We start from the raw sequence: 20,250 nt of genomic DNA, 5'->3' as shown, positions 1-20,250 counted from the left end.
ATCTAGACAGTTTGGAAGAGTGGTCCAGGAAATGGCTGATGGAATTCAATGTGAGCAAATGCGAGGTCTTGCACTTTGGAAAAAAGAATACAAGCTTGGACTACTTTCTAAACGGTGAGAAAATTCGTAAAGCCAAAGTACAGAGGGATCTGGGAGTGCTAGTTGAGGATTCTCTAAAGGTAAACATGCAGGTTGAGTCCGTGATTAAGAAAGCGAATGCAATGTTGTCAATTATCTCAAGAGGGTTGGAATATAAAAGCACTGTTGTGCTACTGAGACTTTATAAAGCTCTGGTTAGGCTCCATTTGGAGTATGTGTCCAGTTTTGGTCCCCACACCTCAGGAAGGACATACTGGCACTGGAGCGTGTCCAGCGGAGATTCACACGGATGATCCCTGGAATGGTAGGTCTAACATATGAGGAACAGCTGAGGATCCTGGGATTGTATTCATTGAAGTTTAGAAGATTAAGGGGAGATCTAATAGAAACTTACAAGATAATACATGGCTTGGAGAGGCTGGACGCTAGGAAATTGTTTCTGTTAGGCGAGGAAACTAAGACCCGTGGACACAGCCTTAGAATTAGAGGGGGTAAATTCAGAACAGAAATGCGGAGACATTTCTTCAGCCAGAGAGTGGTGGGCCTGTGGAATTCATTGCCGCAGAGTGCAGTGGAGGCTCAATGTCTTCAAGGCAGAAATTGATAAATTCTTGATGTCACAAGGAATTAAGGGCTACGGGGAGAATGCGGGTAAGTGGAGTTGAAATGCCCATCAGCCATGATTGAATTGCGGAATGGACTTGATGGGCCGAATGGCCTTACGTCCACTCCTATGTCTTATGGTCTTATAAGAGGACCAAAACTGTTTAAAAATATTTCAGGTGTGGATGCAGGTTTGCTCACTGAACTGGAAGGTTTATTTTCAGACATTTTGCCAACCCCACCACCCGAGAAAAAGAACCAGGAAATGACATCACAAATCTAAACAGATAAATAGAAAGCGGATCATAACACCAGTGCTTCACTGATGACGTTACCTAGTATGGTGACAAAACATCCTAAAACGAACTATCCAGCTCAGCGAGCAAACTTACATCCAGAACCTCAACCTGAGTTACACATCTTCTCCAAAGGCACAATAACTCGCCTGAAAATGGGAAACCAACACTATCCGACACAGCGCCACTTCCGAACAGCTGTACTTCCTAAGGAAATGTTCTATCTAAAATGTCTTAAATTCAAACCTCCCTTAGCACCCCACTTATCAAAAGAATTATAGAGCAAAACGGCTGCAGAATGCTTAGAGAAATGATTACCGATAACCACAACAGACTCCGTAAATACAACTGGACAATTTTGAGCCAAAACCTTTAATCACTCACACGACAGACCATGAATGGACAGGCACACTAGAACGAGCCATAGGTATTAGACAGTGACAAACACAAAATGAAAAACTAGACGTGCAGAAAAAATTCAACAAACTCACACAAAATAACAACACAGACAGTCAAAAAGCATGGATGAAAAACTTATCTGACCGACCCTTAACAGACACTGAAAAAGCCGTCTTCATAAAAGGAGTAAATTACAGCTTCCAGGATGCGGACAACAGAAATTTCTTAACAGTATTAGAAAGAACACAGAAAGGCAACAAACTCACAAAAGAAACTTAGCAAACCTTCAGACAGACAGTTGCACCAATGTTAAGCAGAAAAAGGAAGGAAACACACAGTACACAAGAAAGGAAAGCACTAGAAGGACTCATAAAAGATAAAAACATTATCTACCTGCAGAAAAAGAATGCTTGAGAGTCATTTTAAACCGAACAGACTACATTGAGAAAGTGAACTCATTGCTTGCGGATAGTGACACTTACCAACAGGTAGTGACAAACCCGACCCCACAACTAGAGAACCCAACTACAGCCCTACTCAAAAAAACTTCAGAAATCTGGAGAACTAATCAAGACAGATTGCCAAAAAATGAAACCAGACAGATCTAACACACCACACTTCTACGGACTACCCAAAATTCACAAACCAGAAGCCCCCCTCAGACCCATAGTCTTGCTAACCCGAAAACCAACATACAGATTAGCCAAGGAACTACACCAAAGACTGAAACACTTAATAGAAGAACAATGCCACTCCATTCACTCCACCCAAAACTTCCTGAACACCAAAGACAGCAAGATAGAAGAGGATGAAATCATGGTCTCCTTTGATGCAACAGCCCTGTTCACATCCATCAACATCAAACTGGCCAAAGAAACACTGACTACACTATAGAAGAACCAAAGTTACACACGAAACACCACCAACTTCATCAGTGAAGACAACATCGTCAAGCTAGTGGACTTATGCCTTACCGCCCTCTTCACTTTCAATGACAAAGCCTACAGACAAACAAACGGAATACCTACCGGATCTCAGATATCTGGGTTCTTAGGAGAGGCAGTAATGCAGAGACTCGAAAAAACAGCTCTGCCAACCACCTAACCCAAACTGGGAGTCCACTACATGGATGATACCTTTGTCATCACTGAACAAAACGAATTAGAGGAAACCTCCAAGACCATCAATAATATCCTTACTGGCATAAAAGTCACAAAAAGAGGAGGAAAACAACAACAAACCGCCATTCCTACATGTCACAGGGAGCAAACAGCCAATGGAGAACTTCAAACCAGCGTCTACAGGAAAACAACACATATGCACTACAGAAGCAATCATCCCAACACCCACAAATGAAGCTGCATTAGAATATTATTCAACGAGCCACCACACACTGCAGCACCGAGTAACTACAAAGAGCAGAGGAAAATCACTTACATAGCGCATTCAAAAAGAACACAGTCTGCCAATTTTTCAGCAACAAATCCAAACAAGCAGACAAAAGGCATCCAGAAATCCTAGCTATTCTCCCCTACATTAAGGGCATCTCAGAAATGACTGCCAGACTACCCAGCCCTCTTGGCATCATGGTAGCCCACAAACCCACCAACAGATTAAAACAGCAGTTAATGAACTTGAAAGACCCTCTACAGACAAATACCCAAGAATGGTCACAAACACTGGACAAATACATTGGACAAACAAGCAAAAAACTAGCCACCAGGATACATGATCATCATCTCGACACAAAAAGACATGACCCACTCTTAATAGCGTCCTTATATACAGAGGAGGAAGGACACCACTTCGACTGGGACAACACATCTATCCAACGGCAAGCCAGAGGCATGAGAATTCCTAGACGCATGGCATTCCAACCAGAACTCTATCAACACATCAACTTGGATCCCATTTACCAATCTCTGAGAAAAAGAACCGGAAGTGACGTCACCATACGAAAATTACGTTACCACACACTGCAGCACTGAGTAACTACAAAGAGCAGAGGAAAATCACCTATATAGTGTATTCAAAAAGAATAGGTACATCACCACCCGAAATGACATCACCAACCCAACGGAACCTAAACACAAATAGATAGCAGGTCATAACACTAGTGCTTCACCTGAGGCTCACTGATGATATTACCTAGTATGTCTGAAAACGAACCTTCCAGCTCAGTGAGCAAAATTACATCCAGATCCTCAACCTGAGCTACAAATCTTCTCAAAATTCGCTATTTCAGGTGTGGTCTAAATAGTGCCTTATATAGTTTTAGCAAGACTCTACTACTTTTATACTCCATTCTCTTTGAAATAAAGACCAATATACTATTTGCCTCTCCTGAGGACTCTTATAACATTGTACAGTCTTCCCCCATCTAAATAATATTTAGTTGTCTATTGTTTCTGAAGAGTAAAACCTCACATTTTCCACATATTACATCCACCAAATGTTTCTCACTTAACCTGTCTATATCCTGTGCACTTCGGATGCTGCCTGAACTGCTGTGCTCTCCCAGCACCACTAATCCAGAATCTGGTTTCCAGCATCTGCAGTCATTGTTTTTACCTAGTTGATTCCATCCTGTGCAGAGTATTTCTGTCATCCTTACCACTTGCTTTTCCACATATTTTTACATAATTCACATATTTGACAATAGTACATTCATTTTTCTCATCCAAGTCATTACTACATATCGTAAATAATTGTGATCCATTAAAATTTATAATGAAAATTGTTACGTTTGAATAAACCAATAATGAACAGAATCCAAAAAGGTAACAGCACAAATAAAAGATCAAACACAAAATTCTGTTTGTCTATATTGCTCATCTACTCTGTGGGTGAAAAACTTGTATACCTTTTTGCTTTTGCTACATTTTTCTTGACTTTTCACCTCCCCCTTCACATTTATGCTTCACCCCCTCAATCAAACAATAAAGTTTACAGCACAATAAAGAAAACACAAAAATTTACATATTTCATATAAATGTAAATATAAGATGATTGTCTCTGTACAACTGTTTCGGAATTGTAAATACTCGAGCAAATGTGATCATTTAGCAATAAAATACGCAAAATACTAAAAGGTGAAAATACAAACTATTGAACTCCAAATGGAATTTAATTCACATCGAAACTGGTTCTAATGTTGAGTGATAAACGTAAGCATATCATGTTAGAATGCTAAAATACAAGAAACTATCTGTAACAAGTGAGAACAAAAATTTGATAAATTACATACGTGAATTACATCTAGTCTAACAAATTAAAAATGAGCAAATAACTCAAGTAAGGAATATGTGCAAGTAGATTACACTTTTTATAATAGGAAGTTTCCAGAATAACTTATGTTAATAACGATTACAAAATGCCATCTGTAGGCAACAAAGAACATGAGAACAATCTAAAATTCTTGACAAAAAATCAATACTTGTATTAAAATTTTTCAAGCCATGTTAAGTTAACCATTCTCCTAAAATATCTGCCAAGTTTCAAATAAAACAACTTTAAGAACAACCACATACCTTTAGGTGTGTACATCCCCTGCTGCATGGAACCTCCTGGTTCAAAGACTGGTGCTTTAAAATCAGCTACAGCAGAAAGCATAGTTTCAAAATAGTAGCTACCTGGAATAATCCCACTCTTTGGATTGGGATTTTCAGGAATGTACAAATTTAGTTAAGAAAAATGACTCACGGGGAGAAGTTTCAAGATTATGTTAGCAGAAATAAAGTGAACTTCACCTGACGAAGGAGCAGCACTCCCAAAGCTGGTGATTTCAAATAAACCTGTTGGGACTATAACCTGATGTCATATGACTTTTGACTTTGTCCACCCCAGTCCAACACCAGCAGCTCCACACCACTGCAGAAATAAAATGGATTTTGAACAAGTGAATACAATTTTGAAAATAAGTCCCTCATCATCAGCTTTAATGAATCATTCCAATTACGTATAATTTTAGGCCTATTTCTTCCTTCGTCCCCCAAACAAACTAAAGAGCATTAGCAGAAGCTGTTATTAATGCTGAAAAGCTAATGTTGCATTTGTTGAACCTGACTTTTGGCAACTTGCAAGTAAAATTCTTTTTCAGCTAATGGGCAAAGAAAAAATACCTTTACAGTAAAAGATTGCCTGCTTCAAGAAAATCAGCACTATTATGTATCATTTAAAACAAAAATATGCAATTTTTCAAGAATAGTTCTTGATAAAAGCAGCTACAAACTGGCAGAATACAGGCTTGTTTGGGTTTTCACATGCAGCAAGATTTTACACTTGTCGAGATTAAGGAAAACAAATACACAAAAACCAAAACAAAATCAAAATAGTAACAAGTGTGTTGTTTCCACTGAGAGGACAATGGAATGTTAGAATGCAGTACGGGAGATGGTTAAAAAGCATGAAACTACCAATACCTATTCCCACTTCCTCATCACAGTATTACAGTAAATGATATAGATCCCGGAGGTTAATCAATTACAGTTTTTTAAAATAACAATACTCTTAAGAACATCCCACGAGGCCTTGGATTACTGCCTCACTGGTGTCTAATTTGACCATTATATATTCTAACATTCACAATGTAATGGAAAACTATGCAAAATTATCAATTTGGATTATCAGTTCACTCCAACACACTTCAAGCACCTCCAAATCTTTCAGACTCACTACAAATCACGATGCCTCACTGCTGATTTCAATTCTTTCTCCCTTATTCTAACTCAATCTGAAAAACCTCAACTCACTCTACTGGCAATATGGTCACTGGCTTTCAATAATTTTCTAAGCCCATCTTCTGATCTTTTTCAGCTGTCATTTCTTCTTCAAAAACAGAACATTTATCCAAGTTTATCATTTGCCTTTTTTAGGGCACTTAAAGTTTTTACTTAAGCTTGGAATTTGCAGTTTATGCAGACAGCATATCTAATTTCCAAGAACATTTTTGTGGCTTTCAGTCAATAGCATGAAGGTATGAGTTTTATTTAGCTTTCAAATGTTTCCATAAAGTTTTAGAAGGTTATTAACTGAAAAGTCAAAAGGATAAAATTTAAAAGCTTTATTAAGATACTACGTATAGGAGTTTTTGAGACTGAAATGGTAATTGGCACAAGAATCCAATACAACAGGATGATAAACTAAACTGAATGCAGCAACTGCCTGGGGTCAACCTGAGAGCTTGACAGAGGCAGAATTAATTTCCAATTCCTTTTAAAATGCTACAAATCAACAGAAGAGAAAAAGAGGAAGGGGCAGAGTTACAGCACTAGCTTAATATTTATGGAGAATCAGCACAGATACAATGGGTCACAAAAGCTCCTCCTGTCTGTTACTAATCTATGATTCTGTAGAACACCACAGATGGGTGAATTAGCCTCTTTCAGAACATCTGATCTTCAGGTAATCATTCCATTCTCTTGGCACCCCTCAACTTGATGTCCTCGACTGGTTCCTCCCTTTCCTCGTGTGTTTGTCTCTCACGTTCATAGTAGAATGATTCCTTCTCACTCAGTTTACACAAACATTTTTCTCTTCAGTGTGTGTCCTGAAATAACTCCACATAGGCCAATATCCTGTCACCAAGTCACTCTTTATTTACATATGGAGAGTCCTTGATGCTGATCTAGCTGTCAAGAGTGAACAGAACCTCTGACAGTCCTGTTCTGATCTGTCAGCTAAGGGTCCCAGATTTAACCAGATTAACAGCCCCAATAAGGAAACTCATATTGTTGGAGCTTTACTTGGCTGATGGCTTTACAAACACTACACCTTCCAATGTCTCTCTGACAGGCTTTGTACTATTGATGTACATAATTAGAACTGTGAATTTTAAGTTCCTGGACACGCAGTAAAATGTCAACCAGCACAGTTATTGTACATACCCTTAAAACTGCACTAGAATTTACTAACATCATGACTGATCTGTTTGCAATTCAAATCCATATTCCTATCTCACATTAATAATCCTTTATGTTCTTTCCGAAAAGTTCATTTATTTTCATCTTAAAAATATGTATTGACTCCACCTTCACTGCTTACTAAGGCAAAGAGTTCCAAAGCTTTACAATTCTCAAAGAAAAGATTCTCATCTCTGTGCTGAAAGGGCAATTCTAATTTGAAAACAGTGCCCTCTTGTTCTCGGCTGACCCACGAGAAAACATCCTTCCCACATCCACAGTGCCAAGGCTACTTACAATCTTATACAATTCTATCGATTCTTCCCTCATTCTTCTAAACTCCAGAGAAAATAAGGCCAATTTGTCCAAACTATTCTCATAAGTCAATCCACTCCTTCCAGACATCAAACTAATAAACATCCTTTGAGCTGCCTCCAATGTATTTACATCCGTCCTTAAATAAGGAGACCAAAACTACACACATTAGTTGTGTTAAAAGACAGACTTAATGTGTTTGGAATCTTGAGTTCAACATGCAGGATGGAACAAGTTACAACATTTGGAAGCTCAGAAGGAGAGAAACAATAGATCAATAGGGCTGAAATCTGACATGTGGGAGAAAGTGGTTGGGGATCAATTAGCCTGAGGGTGAAATAAAGTACTTCAACACCATTCAGCACAGAAAGCTTTGCTGAAGTTGCAAAGCACATTTCCATAGCAGGAGACATGCATTCAATTTATTTATTTGTTGAATTAAGAATATAACTTTGACAGACTTATATAAAAATGGCAACCAAAATATCTCCAGGCTGCAAATTGAGATCGACATATTAAGAGCCCAGGGAATACTGAAAGACCTTTGAACAATAGGGTTGGTTGGAGTTTTAATAGCATCTCTGGGGGGAAAAGCTGCTTAATTGTGCAGTAGGTTTTGTTCTGGATGGTGATCATTGACTACTGCCTATCTACATGAATTATTATGACCCACTGGGGTCGGTACATTGGAAACCAATCTGAGCTATTCCCGGAGTCTTTAAAAAAGTTCAATATTCTATGAAATATGCGAGGTTCCCCAATTTACCCGAATTTCAGGCCTAGATTGATAGAATGCACAGAACAGGTTTTGGTACCAAACAAGAATCACTACTGATTACAAGTACATAAACTCTAGCTACTGGAAGACAGTTATAAACTGTCAGCATATAATACCCCTCATTAAAACTCCAATCCCCTTTTAAAATCTTGTATATAAACACACACACAGACAAACAGACAGGGTAAAATAGGTGATGGACAGAGGGGGAAAACTGGAAAGATAATTCAATAGTCTTTTTTTCCTGGGTTCCGTTGTTGAGATGATCCTTATGACTCTTTTGATGGTCAACATGTTGCTTCAGTTGTCTTTCTCAAGATACTTCCACTGGTTGGTAAGAGACACTCATTTAAAAAATCTGACTCATTCGTTAAAAGTCACAGCATGCAACAATTGACGAAGGAGCGATGCATTGGTTTTATTCAGGTTTACAGTAGGTTTTGATTACAGAGGCAAAAAGATCTCTGTCATTGAGAACAGGTCACTAGTCCATAGACAATCAACTTCTCATTGCCAGGAAAAGCTGCATGTGTATATTTTCTTGGTTCTGAATCATCTGCAACTTTAACTTCAATTACTACTTGTTCAAACAGTTGTTTACTTAATGACTGCCATCGCTGTCAGGTTATGTGCTTTCACAGCATACACCCACCCTTTCAAAAACTGTTCTTAAAACACCTCTTTCGCATTTCAGTCACCAGTTGTTTAAACACACAAAATACAAGACACAACCCTAACAGAATGAAATGATTTTTGATGGAAATGAACTTAGTCAAAACCAACACAAATGAATGAGTTCAAATAACAAACTTCCATGGCTTTATATGATTGTTCAATTAAAGAAGTTGTTAGTTCTGATAAAGATTCATAAACTTGGAACATTAACTACTCCTCTCAACAGATGTTGCCTGATCTGCTGAGTATTTCCAGTATCAGCAGAATTTCATTTTTAAATGAATGTATCGGATAGATTAAAACGTTTGTATGCAACAGTCATCAAACTTGAGATTTAAATTGGAAGTTGACTGACCACCAGAAATAGTTTATCTGAAGAACAGTACAGCACAAGCCCTTTGGCCCACGAAGTCCGCACTAACACATGATGTCTTTTCAAACTAAACAGCTTTTACCTCATATTCTTCCATTACCTGCCTATGCATACATCTGTCAAGAAACCTCTTAACTGCTGCTATTGTATCGGCCTCCATCACCTGTTCTGGTAGTGTATTCCAGACTCTTAACACTCTCTGTTTAAAAAAAAACTGGCCTCTCACATCTCCTTGAAACTTATCACCTTTTATTTTTAACCTATATGCCCTAGTATTTGCACAAGATTTTCCACATGAAGAATTACTCACTAACATTGAACAAAGTTAGCAACAGATAATCTCAAAATTAGAATGCATTTTCAATTGTCAATCTATCCAGTATAGTAGCAGCTTGATGAGAATATTTTATCTTTAAAAAATAAAATTAGAACAGACAAAGAAAACTATACATGACAAAACAGGAATCAGAAGTATTGGTAACTAATTTCTACAAGATTCGAACCAATTTTTACACTTGCTAACAAATTAAGCAACAAAACCAATTTGAATGTGACGGTTTCAAAAGGATATCAAGTCTAACAATGTGCTGTGTGTTCTGTCACTCATGCAGAGCTGTGCTACCATTTCTGCTCTCAAGATTTCATCATCTGTCATGCCTGAAATAAAAGTAAATGAAGCATTAATGCAGTGAATAAACCATTACACAAAGACATATACAAACTGTTATGAAACTGCCTTGTATAACAGTATAATTCACAAAATCAAATTATCTAATTTAACAAACATATAATGTTTAATACAATTAAATTATTACAATTTAGAGAAATAAGACCATAAGACATAGGAGTGGAAGAAAGACCATTTGGCTCATCAAGTCCACTCCGCCATTTAATCATGGCTGATGGGCATTTCAATTCCACTTACCGCTCTCTCCCCATATCTCTTAATTCCTTGCAAGATCAAGAATTTGTCAATCTCTGCCTTGAAGACATTTAACTTCCCCGGCCTCCACTGCACTCTGCGGCAATGAATTCCACAAGCCCACCACTTTCTGGCTGAAGAAATGTCTCCTCATTTTCGTTTTAAATTGACCCCCCTCTAATTTTAAGGCTGTGCCATTGGGTTCTCGTCTCCCTGCCTAACACTAACAACTTCCCAACATCCACCCTTTCTGAGAGAAAGTGAGGACTGCAGATGCTGGAGATCAGAGCTGAAAATGTGTTGCTGGAAAAGCGCAGCAGGTCAGGCAGCATCCAAGGAACAGGAGAATCGACATTTCGGGCATGAGCCCTTCTTCAGGAATGAGCCCTGAAAAAGGACTCATGCCCGAAACGTCAATTCTCCTGGTCCTTGGATGCTGCCTGAACTGCTGCGCTTTTCCAGCAACACATTTTCAGCTCCACACTTTCTGAGCCATACATTATCTTGTAAGTTTCTATTAGATCACCCCTCAACCTTCTAAACTCTAATGAATACAATCATAGGATACTGAGCCGCTCATTATATGTTAGGCCTACTATTCCAAGGATTATCCTTGGGAATCCCCGCATGTCCTTCCTGAGGTGTGGAGCCCAAAACTGAAGACAGTATTCGAAATGGAGCCTAACTAGAGCTTTATAAAGTCTCAGAAGCACATCGCTGCTTTTATATTCCAAACCTCTTTAGATAAATGACAACATTACATTCGCCTTCTTAACCACTCAATCTGCAAGTTAACCTGCATAAAGTCCTAGACAAGCACTCCCAGATCCCTTTGTACTTTGGTTTTATCAATTTTCTCACCATTTAGAAAATAATCCATGCCTGTATTCTTTTTTCCAAAGTGCAAGAATTCGCATTTGCTCACTTTGAATTTCATCAGCCATTCTCCTAATCTGCCTAAATCTTTCTTCAGCCTCCCCACCTCCTCAGTACTACCTGCCTGCCCACTTAACTTCGTATCATTGGTGAACGGCGCCAGAATACCCCCTACCCCTCAATCCAGATCATTATATACAGTGAACAGCTGCGGCCCCAATACTGAACCCTGCGGGACACCACTTGTCACCGGCTGCCATTCCGAAAAAGAATCTTTTATCCCAACTTTCTGCTTTCTGTCAGATAGCCAATCCTAAATCCATACCAGTAGCTCACCTTACACAAATTTGGCATTTGCAGAAAGAAACAAACAAAGAAGATTTTCTATTTCCTAGCCTTGACAAGATTTTAAAAGGTGACTGCAAGGTTCAGATTCTTGAATATTTCATCAGACTATCTAGATGGGCTTATAAATTCCATCAATTGTGTTTTATCTTGGGACTTTACAAGTCTTCTGTTCAGAGTGATGACCAACAAGACCAGTTAGTCAAAAATACAGTTTACCAAAAAAAATTACACATCTGGGGTACAGTTAATCTACAATTTAGTTTTCCCCATGGATATTCCCTTTGTATTCTTTCCCAGTTGTTTCTTTTATGATTGCATCAGGAATTTGGGTTCTTTATACCCTCTCATTGATACAGATCACATTGGAATAAGGCCAAGACCAGAATACTGCTGCTTCATTTTCATAAAATCTTGTCATCAATTAATTCTTGGAAGCGCGATAAAATATCTCATGAGCATCCTCTCCAAAAGCAGGCACAGCCATACTTCCTTCCCCTGCTCCAGAAATCATGCCCTTCACAAATGGGGAGAGGTCAGGCATCCATAAACTTTCTATGATACAATTAGCATAATCTGTTCTTAAGGTTTCGGCCTGCAACCCTCCTCCACACAGTCAGTATTATTCCAGAAGTAATCAATGTATGTGATATCACAGCACAATCCAAGGAATAAAAATAACTTGGATAAAGTAAGGAATAAAAATAACTTACTTTATCCTAAAATCATTTTTTTGTGGCTAGATCTCAATCTTGCGAAGATCCTGCTATTTCTTCATCTTTCTAACACCCAGCAGTAAAAACAATCCTTTACAATAGTGTCTCAAAAAGCTCTCCCACAGTATCAACTGTTTCATTCTATCCTTCTTACAATACCCAAGGGACAAGATCTGGATTATCAACTAATGACAAATCACCAGCACTGGATGAAAGGTACTCCAGGCTGTTAAAAGAAGCAAGACAGGAGCATTATTTTCAATCCTTACTGGTTACAGGCATGATATCAGATAATTGAAGGACTGCTAATCTGGGTAAGAGCATGTTTGTGTGCATGTGTGTATGTATGTATGTATCTATGTATCTATGTATGTATGTATCTGGGTAAGAGTCTCTGTGTAGATGGTGAGTGTAGAATAGATTGAATAATGTCAGGTCCATTAGTCAAATGTCCATAACAGGCAAATTATTAAAAGTAATTCTGAGAGATGAGATAAATTGTCAATTAAAAAGATATGGATTAGTTAAGAATAGGAAGGAATGAAGGAATGTTGTGGTTCTGTTCGCCGAGCTGCGAGTTTGTGTTGCAGACGTTTCATCCCCTGTCTTGGTGACATCCTCAGTGCTTGGGAGCCTCCTGTGAAGCGCTTCTGTGATCTTTCCTCCGGCATTTATAGTGATTTGTATCTGCTGCTTCCGGTTGTCAGTTCCAGCTGTCTGCTGCAGTGGCCGGTATATTGGGTCCAGGTCGATGTGCTTATTGATTGAATCTGTGGATGAGTGCCATGCCTCTAGGAATTCCCTGGCTGTTCTCTGTTTGGCTTGTCTTATAATAGTAGTGTTGTCCCAGTCGAACTCATGTTGCTTGTCGTCTGAGTGTGTGTGGCTACTAAGGATAGCTGGTCATGTCGTTTCGTGGCTAGTTGGTGTTCATGGATGCGGATCGTTAGCTGTCTTCCTGTTTGTCCTATGTAGTGTTTTGTACAGTCCTTGCATGGGATTTTTTACACTACATTGGTTTTGCTCATGCTGGGTATTGGGTCCTTCGTCCTGGTGAGTTGTTGCCTGAGAGTGGCTGTTGGTTTGTGTGCTGTGTGTGGTCACAGTAGTCTGGCTGTCAGTTCAGAAATGTTTTTGAAGTATGGTAGTCCTTTGGGTTGTGGCATGTCCTCATTCCGTTGTCTTTCCCTTAGGCATCTATTGATGAAATTGCGAGGATATCCGTTTTTGGCGAATACATTGGATAGGTGTTCTTCTTCCTCTTTTTGCAGTTCTGGTGTGCTGCAGTGTGTTGTGGCCCTTTTGAACAGTGTCTTGATGCAACTTCTTTTGTGTGTGTTGGGGTGGTTGCTTTCATAGTTTAGGACTTGGTCTGTGTGTGTGACTTTCCTGTATACCTTTGTGGTGAATTCTCTGTTCGATGTTCTCTGTACCATCACGTCTAGGAATGGGAGTTGGTTGTCCTTTTCTTCCTCTCTAGTGAATCGGATTCCTGAGAGTGTGGCGTTGATGATCTGGTGTGTGTTCTCTATTTCTGTGTTTTTAATGATTACAAAGGTGTCATCAACATATCTGACCCAGAGTTTGGGTTGAATTTGCGGTAAGACTGTTTGTTCTAACCTTTGCATTACTGCTTCTGCTATGATTCCAGAAATGGATGAGCCCATGAGTGTGCCGTTGATTTGTTCATATATTTGGTTGTTGAATGTGAAGTGTGTTGTGAAGCACAGGTCCAGTAGTTTGAGTATGCAGCAGTCTTTGTTGATAGGTTCCCCGTCTTGTTGTCTGTTCTGCATATCCAGCAGGTTGGCTATTATTTCTCTGGCTAGGGTTTTGTCGATAGAGGTGAACAGTGCCGTGACATCGAATGAGACCATAGTTTCTTCCTTGTCGATGTGTATATTTCTGATGATGTCCAAGAGTTCCTGTGTAGACTGTACAGAGTGTCTGGATCCGCTGATCAGGTGTTTCAGTTTCTGCTGTAGTTCTTTAGCCAGTTTGTGTGATGGTATCCCTGATAGTGATACTATGGGTCTGAGTGGGATGTCTGGTTTGTGCACTTTAGGTAGTCCATAGAATCTGGGGGTGTTGTTGCTTTCAGGTTTCAGATACAAATCACTATAAATGCCGGAGGAAACATCACAGAAGCGCTTCACAGGAGGCTCCCAAGCACTGAGGATGTCACCTAGACAGGGGATGAAACGTCTGCAACACAAACTCGCAGCTCGGTGAACAGAACCACAACAACAAGCACCCGAGCTACAAATCTTCTCCCAAACTTTGAATAGAAAGGAATATTGGAACAGGTAAAAATCATTCAGCCCATCAAGACAATCAAGATCATGATTGATCAAATACTTCCGAAAATCAAAATCAACATGGATAATCACAGTAACACACAATTGTTCCATGGGACACAGAGGAGGTCAGTTCCTAAATTGGTTCCAATACCTACTGCCATTCTTATGTTTTTCCCCACATCCCTGCACACTATTTCTCTCCAAAGAATCATCCAATGCCCTTTTGAATGCCTCAACTGAACCTGCCTCCACCATATTTCCTGGCAATGCATTCCATACACTAACTGCTCACTGTGTAAAACAGTTTTATTTTCTCTCATCACTTTTGTTTTCATATCACATTCAATCTATGCCCTCTCATTATTCTTTTCTTTTACAAGCAGGAACAGTTTCTCCCTGTCTTCTCTATCTGTCCCGCTCATGATTTTGAAAACCTCTAAGTAATCTCCTCTCAGCCATCTTCTCCACAAGAAGAACAGTCCCAACTTCTTCAATCTATCCTCATAACTGTAGATTTTCATTCCCAGAAACATTCTTGTAGATCATTTCTCTCCAATGCATTCACATCTTCCCTATAATGTGGCCCACAACTGTACACAATACTCCCGTTGAGGTCGGAGGTCTTGTTCAAATTCAACATCACCTCCTTATTCTTGTACTCTATGCCCCTGTTAATAAAGTCAAGAGCACTGTTTGTTTAATTAACTGTTCTCACTACCTGATCTGTCACCTTCAAATGATCTGCATACTTATACACCCAGGTCTCTCTGCTCTTGCCGCCTCTTTAGAATGGCATACGTATTGTATATTATCTTTCAATGTTCTTCATCATTTCACAATTCTCTGCTTTGCACCTCATCTGCTACCTAACTGCTCACTCAGCCAAGTTATTAATGTCTTTTTGGAGCTCCACACTGTCAGCCTCACAGTTACAATTCTTCCTAGTTTAGTGTCTTCTGCAAACTTGGAAATTGTACCCTGCGGACCAAGATCCAGATCACTAATATAAATCAAGAAAAGCAAAGGTTCCATGCACTACATACTTTCCTACATTAACCATTACTCTGTTTCCAATCACTCAATTAGATTATTTGTCAAGTCTCTCATCTTTTAGAATCACTAAGCTTGGCACCCTCAACCAGGACCCTGGGTTCATGTCACACTACAGATGACCCCACTGCACTACACACACTCTCAAACACACACTCTCAAACACACACCTCTACAGGCCCATACACTCGCAAAGACCCTCTCTCATACACAAGCCCCTTCTCATATGCTGACACATACACACCCACAAACGCACCCTCTCACAGACTTATACCCTTTTACACTCACACACACTCTCACAGACAATCATACGCCCCCTCCACACACACACCCACACTCCCACATGCATACACACAGGTTTAAGATCAATTTGTACTTGCAGAATTGCATCTTATTTTGCTGAAAAACTGCATGAATCCATGTAAGATTCTGTAAATCTGATTTTTAGAGCTGGAATCTGTCTCAACATTGGGGCATAAACAGCATCACAAATGGCACCTCACACCTTCAATGCATTATCTGAGCTGACATGGCATCTATTGTTAAAAGTTCACTTGAGAATATAACTTTAAAAAAGGTTCTGGGATTTACATATGAAAGAACTGAAACCAACATGGTCATTCTAAAAGATGAGAGACTTAACAAACAATCCAGGTCTTTTTCGACATATACTTTCAGTTGCATCACACTGCAAACGTTTGCTATAAATTCTGTGTCTTACGATCTTACACTCCACAACCACCTGATGAAAGAGCAGTACTTCGAAAACTAGTGCTTCCAAATAAACCTGTTGGACTATAACCTGGTGTTGTGAGATTTTTAACAATATTTCCAGTGGCGATTCCGCATGGCATAGAAGGTTCCCTGCTTTTTGTAAACAAGGATTAGCGATTTAGATATAAATACAAAGGGCATGATCGAGAAGTTAATTGATCACATAGTTGATCTTGGAGAGTAGATGCAGATTACAGGAACATTTCAGTAAATTGGTCACCGAGGCAAAAAAGTGGCAAATGGAATTCAACCCAGATAAGTGTGAGATGATGTATTTGGAGAGGTCAAATAAAGAGTGAAGAATAAATGGGAGATTGAAATGGACAGGTATAAACTAAATGGAGACCTTGGAGAGAATATTTCCATATCCCTGAAGACTAGCAGTTCAGTTTGATAAGGTGTTTAAGACGACAATTGGAATCTTTTCCTTTATTAGCCAAGGTATGAAATGGAAGAGGAGGCGGCTATGCTGGGACTGTATAAATCACTTCTTAGGCTACAAATTCAGTAGTGTAAGCAGTTCTGGTCATCTCATTACTGAAAGGAGGTAATTGCACTGGAGAGGGTGCAGAGGAGATTCATGAGTATGTTGCCAGGCCTGGAAAAATGCTGCTACAAGAAAAGCAGAGATAGTCCAGGGGATTGCTCAAACTGGAGCAGAGATGGGTAGAAAAGTGTGGCTCTGGAAATGCCCAGCAGGACAGGCAGCATCCGAGAAGTTGGAGAGTCAACATTTTGGGAATATGCCCATCCAGCACCCCACTTTTTGACTCTGACTCTCCAGCATCTGCAGTCCTCACTTCCTTCTTGTACAGAGAAGGTCGAGTAGAGATTTGATTGAGGTGTACAGAATTGTGAGGGGTCTGGATAAAGTGGACGTGAAGGATCTCTTTACCTTAACAGAAAGGTCAGTGCCTAGAGGACATAGTCATAGAGTCATACAGGACAAAAACTGACACTTGGGTCCAACCAGTCCATGCCAAACATAACCCCAAACTAAAAACTAGTCCCACCTGCCTGCTCCTGGCCCATATCCCTCAAAACCTTTCATATACACGTACTTATTCAAATGTCTTTTAAATGTTGTAATTGTACCCCACATCCACATCTTCCTCAGAAAGTTGATTCCACTTGCAAACCACCCTGTGTAGAAAATTTGCCCCTCATGTCTTTTTTAAATCTCTCTCCTCTCACCTTAAAAATATGCCCCTTACTCTTGAAATCCCCCATCCCAGGGAAAGGACAACTACCATTAACTCTATCTAAAGCCATTATTATTTAATAAGCTTCCATAAGGTTACTTCTCAACCTCCTATGCTCCGGTAAAAAAGTTCCAGCCTAGCCAGTCTTTCTTTATAACTCAAACCTTCCATACCCGGCAACATCCTTGTAAATCTCTTTTGAACCTTCTCCAGTTTAAAAATATCGTTCCGATAACTGGGCGACCAGAACTGGTAGATTTAGTAATTGGTATAAAGATTAGAAGAAAGATGAGGAAACACATTTTCATCCAGAGGGTAGAAGTCTGGAAGTCTGCCTGAAAGTTAGGTAGCAAAGACAGAAATGCTCGACTCTCTTAAAAGATGTCTGGAAATTTACCACATAATCTGCAGAGCCCTGAACTAAATACTGCAAAGTGGAATTAGAGTGGGTGGTTCACTTTTCAGTTGGTGCAGACATGATTGGCCAAGTGGTCCTTTTCTATGCCTGCAGCATTCTATAACTGTTGGCAATTAGTTGAGGAGATTATATTTAATTTATATTTATATTTAATAAACTCATTGCCCCAACCCTGCAAATAATAGGGAAGACAGAATTGGGAGGTATCTTGTTCATACTTGCCATTTTTAAAAATTCATTCACAGGATGATAGTGTCACTGGCTGGCCATTATTTATTATCCACCCCTAATTGCCCAGAGGTCAGTTAAGAGTCAATCATATTGCTTTGGTTCTGGAATCACACAAAGGCCATACCAGGTAAAGATGGCAGCTTCCTTCCCTAAAGGAACAAATGGGTATTTCCTGACAATCAGCAATAGATTCATGATCATCACGAGACTCTTAATCCCAAATTTTTATTGCATTCAATTCCCAATATCTGCCATGATGGAATTTTAACCTGGATTCCCAGAACATTAGCTGGGTCTCTGGATTAATAGGAAAGTAATAATAACACCATTGCCGCCCCCTTTAAGAGGTGGGTTGCCAGCTTTGCTGGGGTCCTCTCATGGACAGAAAGACTGAGTCACTGATTTGAGCCTTTAAAAACTTACAAGCAGGGGGATCCAAGATGGCGGCGACCCAGCAAGTTTGAGTCTATAATACTCCTCCCAAGACTTGGACAAAGTGGTGCACCAAATCATTCAAAATAATTTTACTTAATGTAATTAGTTGCTTAGTACTGAATTTAAACAATTTAATCTCCAGTAAAAATGACTAAAGGGAAGGGAGCCCACAGTTCTCAGCAGGCAGGAACCCCTCCCCCATCCTCTCCAGCTGCAGCAGAGGCATCCGCAGCCGCCCCTGGGGACATACCTACGGTGGCGAGCCTCGCAGAAAAAATCTCTAAACTCGATGCGAAGATCAAAGCCTTCATTGAAGAGTCCCGGATCCAATGGGACTCGCTCTCGGCCGCGCTACAAAAGCACGACCAAGACATCAAGGAAATTGAGCGCTGAGTTGGAGGGGCGGAGCTCAAGGTTGCAACCTCCGAGACAGCAGAATCGGCCGTGGATCGGGTCCAGACTCTCGAACAGAGAGTCCGGATCTTAGAGAATCACACTGACGACCTCGAGAATCGAGTGGCTTCCACAGCTTTTAAATCTGGAGGCTGGATCAGGCCAGGTAAGGGTGGAATGGGCCTACCGGGTTGCAATACGTGGGTCCGGCTCGAACCAGCAGCCTCCCCCGGTCCTGTTCCGGCTGCAGAGCTATAAGGATAGACAGATGCTCTTAGAAGCTTCCAGAAATCTTGGGAAAGATCCTCAAACAATGATTTATAAAGGATCCAAGATTATGTTATTCCAGGACTTTTCCCCAGCTCTGGTCTGAAAGAGGAAGGCATTTGATGAAGCGAAGTGTTTAAGGGACTTAAATATTCAGTACTCCTTGCACTACCCAGCGACGCTACGCTTTAACCATGATGGGTCAGTGTATAACTTTGGATCGCCGGAAAAGGCCAAGGAATTTTTGGACTCTCTTAGATAAATTGTAAGAGTTAATTAATGTTGCTTTCCTCTCCCCCCCACTCTGGTTTACATCCCCCCCTTTTTTTATATTAATGCCTTTTTTTAACCTTATTGTTTAATATTATCTTTGGGGGGTTGGGAGAGGGATTTATTTATTTGTTCTCTACTTAGTGATTTTTCCCCCTTTTTTTAAATATATCCGGGGGGTCTAATTAATGTTGGTGGGGGGGAAGGTGGTTACCTTATTCTGTTTTATTTCTGTCTTTAGGAGCAGGGTTGTTTTCCCCTGTTATTTTGTATTATTATATTTAATTATTACTTGTTGAGTCTGTAATTTTATAGTTTTAAATGTTTATACATGGTATTAACATTACCAAATATATCCAGGTGTTGGTGTGGGTGGGGGGTAGGGTGCTCACTGTTAACTCTAGCTCTGTAATATATTTGAATTTTCTTCATCCTATCGAGGAGCGCCTGGGTCATGGGCAGGTCACTGGTTGGGAGAGGATACGATGGACTGTTGGAAAGGAAGTGATACCCACTGGGAACAAGGGGAAAATCTCCATTTAATTACGTTTCATATTTTTTTTATTTAGAAATAGTTTCTTATTATATCGATGTGAGTGTATTAAAGAGCCTT

The 20,250-nt window shown here is 39.8% G+C and overlaps 1 protein-coding gene across 6 annotated transcripts in view; it reads right to left on the bottom strand.

The window, feature by feature from the left end:
• The window catches only part of ubr3 (ubiquitin protein ligase E3 component n-recognin 3), a 362,318-nt gene that overhangs the window by 214,311 nt on the left and 127,757 nt on the right, over positions 1 to 20,250 (bottom strand). For all 6 annotated transcript variants that reach the window (XM_043693674.2, XM_087989039.1, XM_043693675.2 and 3 more), the window contains exons 17-18: positions 10,010 to 10,095; positions 4,928 to 5,069 (exon numbers count right to left, since the gene is read on the bottom strand). In XM_043693674.2, the coding sequence (XP_043549609.1) occupies positions 4,928 to 5,069; positions 10,010 to 10,095 (228 nt within the window). The remainder of the gene's footprint in view (positions 1 to 4,927; positions 5,070 to 10,009; positions 10,096 to 20,250) is intronic.

The sequence above is a fragment of the Chiloscyllium plagiosum genome, unplaced genomic scaffold, assembly GCF_037043375.1.
Source record: "Chiloscyllium plagiosum isolate Xiang-an unplaced genomic scaffold, Cpla_swu_hap1 HiC_scaffold_7, whole genome shotgun sequence".
In the NCBI taxonomy this organism is placed as follows: Eukaryota; Metazoa; Chordata; class Chondrichthyes; order Orectolobiformes; family Hemiscylliidae; genus Chiloscyllium; species Chiloscyllium plagiosum.
Note: the sequence above shows the minus strand (reverse complement) of the source record. Positions and strands in the feature narration are given on the sequence as shown.